The sequence below is a fragment of the Helianthus annuus genome, chromosome 6, assembly GCF_002127325.2.
Source record: "Helianthus annuus cultivar XRQ/B chromosome 6, HanXRQr2.0-SUNRISE, whole genome shotgun sequence".
In the NCBI taxonomy this organism is placed as follows: domain Eukaryota; kingdom Viridiplantae; phylum Streptophyta; class Magnoliopsida; order Asterales; family Asteraceae; genus Helianthus; species Helianthus annuus.
This window is the reverse complement of record NC_035438.2, coordinates 97,731,881-97,735,635: the sequence shown is the minus strand read 5'-3', so window position 1 is coordinate 97,735,635 and position 3,755 is coordinate 97,731,881. Positions and strand designations below refer to the sequence as shown.

The following is a 3,755-nucleotide window of genomic DNA, read 5'->3' as shown; positions in this document are numbered from 1 at the left end:
TTTATTCAGAAATCTATTATGGAATTTTCATTTATGGCGATTCATTAACCATGGTAACTATAAACCATATTGGTTAATTTAATTTATTTAAATTTTTATTATATTTTATCCCAGTTATAAACTATGATGGATAATAGGGTGGCATACAAAAGGCCTAGTCACAAGGACAATTTTAATTCATAAGCCATGATTTTATAGAATCAAGACATTTAGGTTTGAACGTAGTTCATTACCTTTTCTTGACAGGGAGTCGCAGACTACAACTGTCTTTTGTCTCATTTGACAATTATTATGGCCCGTAGGTACTACACCACTAATGGATGTAGATCAAAAGGAAAGAATTGGAATAATCCAATATAATGATGACAAGTGTCATTTTATCGAATCACTGTTGTCAGGAGTGCTAACACGTTTTCAGATGTTAACAAGGATTTATTTCTTAAAAAGGATTTACAATCATGGCCCTGTCTTAGAATGACATGTAGGCTAGGTGATACCTTTAAGATTTTCTTTCAACATACAATGGCAGATCAATACTAAATTGGAATGATATTTTTGATTTATTTCATATGATATATTCTTACATATAATGATAAATGAATTTCTAAATTAAAACATTCCATTAAATAAAGAGAAGTACATAGATGCCCTAAACGGGACTTTTAAACAAATAAATCGTCCACATAGGGACTAAAAGGAAATACAAGTTCTCGCAGGGACTGAATACATAAATAGATGTCCACGTAGGGACTTAATTGAAATATTAAAAAATACAAAACAAATAAAATACGAATTTCAATAATCCCTTTTCTTCTTCCCCTTGATTAAATCAGCCAAACCCTTAAGTAGACCACGGCGGCTTCTACGCTCCTCCTGCACATCCCGTTCCACCTGATTCAACCTCTGAAGGATCTCCTGCTACTGCGGTGGTTGGATCTGTGGCGGCTGCAGCTGCTGCTGCTGCAGAGGTTGAGGAGGTGGCGGGTATTGATACCCATAGGCCGGGTACCCAGTTTGGTAAGAAGCTGCGTAGGGCCCTCCAGGATGAAGAGCATTGTAGTTTGTCGCCACGAGATACGGGTCAACATCAGGGGCATTGTGGTGGTTGTAATCTGGGTAAGCTGGTTGCTCAAACGTGTTATACGCCGCTGCACCGGCGTAAGAAGGAATTAGGTTATCATAATCCATGTGTGATGGTGGTGGTGCGACTGGCGCAGAGTCCACCTCAGAAACTGGGTTTGAAGGCCCACCCATTTGTGGGTCTTCATACAACGGCGGGTAATGGTTGTTGCTGCTGTGTTGGGGGATGCTGAAGTGGAAACCCCCTCGCACGGACATCTGTGCACCTGATCTTCTTCGCCTCGGTGGTTCCGGTGGTGGCTGTTGCTCTGGCGGTGGCGGTGGTGGTGGAGTAACCGCCTGGAAACGCGAATCCTCAGAGGGATCCTGCTGCTGCTGATGCTGTGGGTTAAAAGGGGGAGTGAACTCCCAGGGGTATGTGGCCCACCTTTCCGCAAAGCTGTCTGGGCCCCGGTATGGCGAACCATGAAAAGATGATCCGTCAGAAATCCCTATAGGATGCGTCAGCGTCTCACTCGGTGGCATCTCGGGATCTGGATATTCATCCATCTCCATATCCTGCATCTCAGGATAATGATCAACTGGTCCCAAAGGGTTTGGACCCTCTGGTTCTTGCACCTGATTCGCCGGATTGAACCGGCTCTGGAAGTATGGGGTCGGGTCCTGAAAGGCGCGGTGAGAACCCGAACGCTGCAGTCCTGAAAGGCGCGGTGAGAACCCGAACGCTGCAACGGGAGGTAGGAGTGGTGAGAATCATTGGGCTCATTTTCTGATTAAGGCCCAAAGGAGTGGTTGCTAAAGGAGTTCGCTGGTGTATGGCCCGGCCTCATGGTCATGACTTGTCAAAACTGGGGCTTTTCCGCCTCTACCTCTTCCTCTGATACGCGGCGGCATTTTCTTGTTCCTGTCAAAACAAACACAAGAACAACAAGGAAAAACAATAAAGGACAAAATAAATAAGATTAGGATTAGTGTGACAACCCTCACAAATCCAGGTATCCGTACAAATTAATTAATATTTAATTAGTGCTTAATTACCGTGCTTGATTACAATTATAAATAAACTGCTTTCTGTTTTCTGATACATACATATTCATGCATCATACTTTATTACTGTCACTCCATTTATTACACACAAACAATAGTGACAAACTTGATGCACAAAGCACAGTTAGCACAATGAGCGGATAACCCAGTAAACATGCTGACATTGCCAGCACTAGACAGACATTGTTTCTGAGGCCAGTATGAGCCGGGAGTAGATTACTACACTAGTAGGGAGTGTAGGGAGGTGAGGATCATAAAACTGCGTCACTAGGTGATAGTTATAGTGACCGGAAGTGCCTAAAATACACTTTAATTACAAAATTCTGCACTACATACAAAAATTCAGCTTTTAACATAACTAGTAAAGTGCAAAAACTTGGTAAAATAGTCCTAGACACTTTCCAAAGTGTCGGGAATTTAATGTGTCACTAAAAATAACATAAAAGACACTTTATAGCTTTACTTATCACTTTAACGGATCAATATCCAACCGAACAACCGGACTTTACCCGGAACATAAAAATATTGCCAAAAACATAGTTTTCACTTTTCTGAGCTAGTTAGGGTCCCCGAACACCCTAACACCCTTTATATTACATTACACACTTAACATACTAACTAAAACCATTTGATTTCAACTAGATCCTAACTTAACCATTACACCCCAACCCTTACCCCCCCCCCTCATTGTCAACGGTCACAAGGGTGGGGCACACCCTTGTGTTTTCCTTGATTATTTTATTGTTTTTGTTGGATATCTAGATAGCATAATACATGATGGTTAAAACAATGAACTTGTATTATAAATAAGTCTTAAGGACTTTCACCTTCTCACTTCCAACATCAACAACTAGCTCCTTCTCTCCCTCCATAACCACCTCACGACTGCCACCCCTCCACCACACTACCACCTCCTTCAAGCTTTGATCAACCATTTCTCATACATCCATAGAAGCAAGGAGTCCTACAAACAAGCCGGGTGCTTTCGAAAGTTCAAGAACCGCTCTAGATTTCTTTTATCCACCACATTTACACCTTGTTTCTTCCCTAGCCTTGTGCTAGTAGTAAGTGCTTCTAATCATCATCTTGATCTTGTTTATGGTGGTTAATAGTTGATTTAATGGTTAAAAATTAAGAAACACTAATGAGCATAACTTAAAGTCTTGAACATAAGATGAATAAGGTGGATAAAGAGAAGATATGTGTGTAAATCATGTAAATCTTGTATAGTTGTGATTATTTGATGTTGTTTGTTACTAAAAGTAGGATGGATCATCATCTAGACATACTAGATCATGTTCAAGAACATGAACTAGTAGGATGATAGTGTTAGAAATAAGAAAGATGATGAAACCATCCACCATGAACTTGAAACTTGAATCAACATAATTTTTCTTGTAAAATGAAGTTATAAACTTGTGGATCTAAAGATCTACAAGTGGTTTTTCGGAAGAACCAAGCGGAAGATACTAGTTTTGTTAAAACCCGGATATTTTATGAACTAGGAGCATTTTTGATAAATAAACAAGTGTGTAAACACTTGTGTAACAAGAAATTTAACAAAGAAGTATTTTTTTTTTTTGTAAAACTTGACTAGAAGTTGTGAAACTTCAAGTTCTTTAAAAATA

General features: G+C 40.1%; 1 protein-coding gene across 1 annotated transcript; it reads right to left on the bottom strand.

Moving 5' to 3' along the window:
* Positions 1–918: 918 nt before the first annotated feature.
* On the bottom strand, positions 919–3,062 carry LOC110944657 (leucine-rich repeat extensin-like protein 2). The gene is made up of 2 exons (XM_022186309.1): positions 2,963–3,062; positions 919–1,805 (listed from the first exon to the last, which is right to left on the bottom strand). The coding sequence occupies exons 1-2, from the start codon at positions 3,060–3,062 to the stop codon at positions 919–921; spliced, it is 987 nt and encodes a 328-aa protein (XP_022042001.1).
* Between the last annotated feature and the right edge of the window lie 693 nt (positions 3,063–3,755).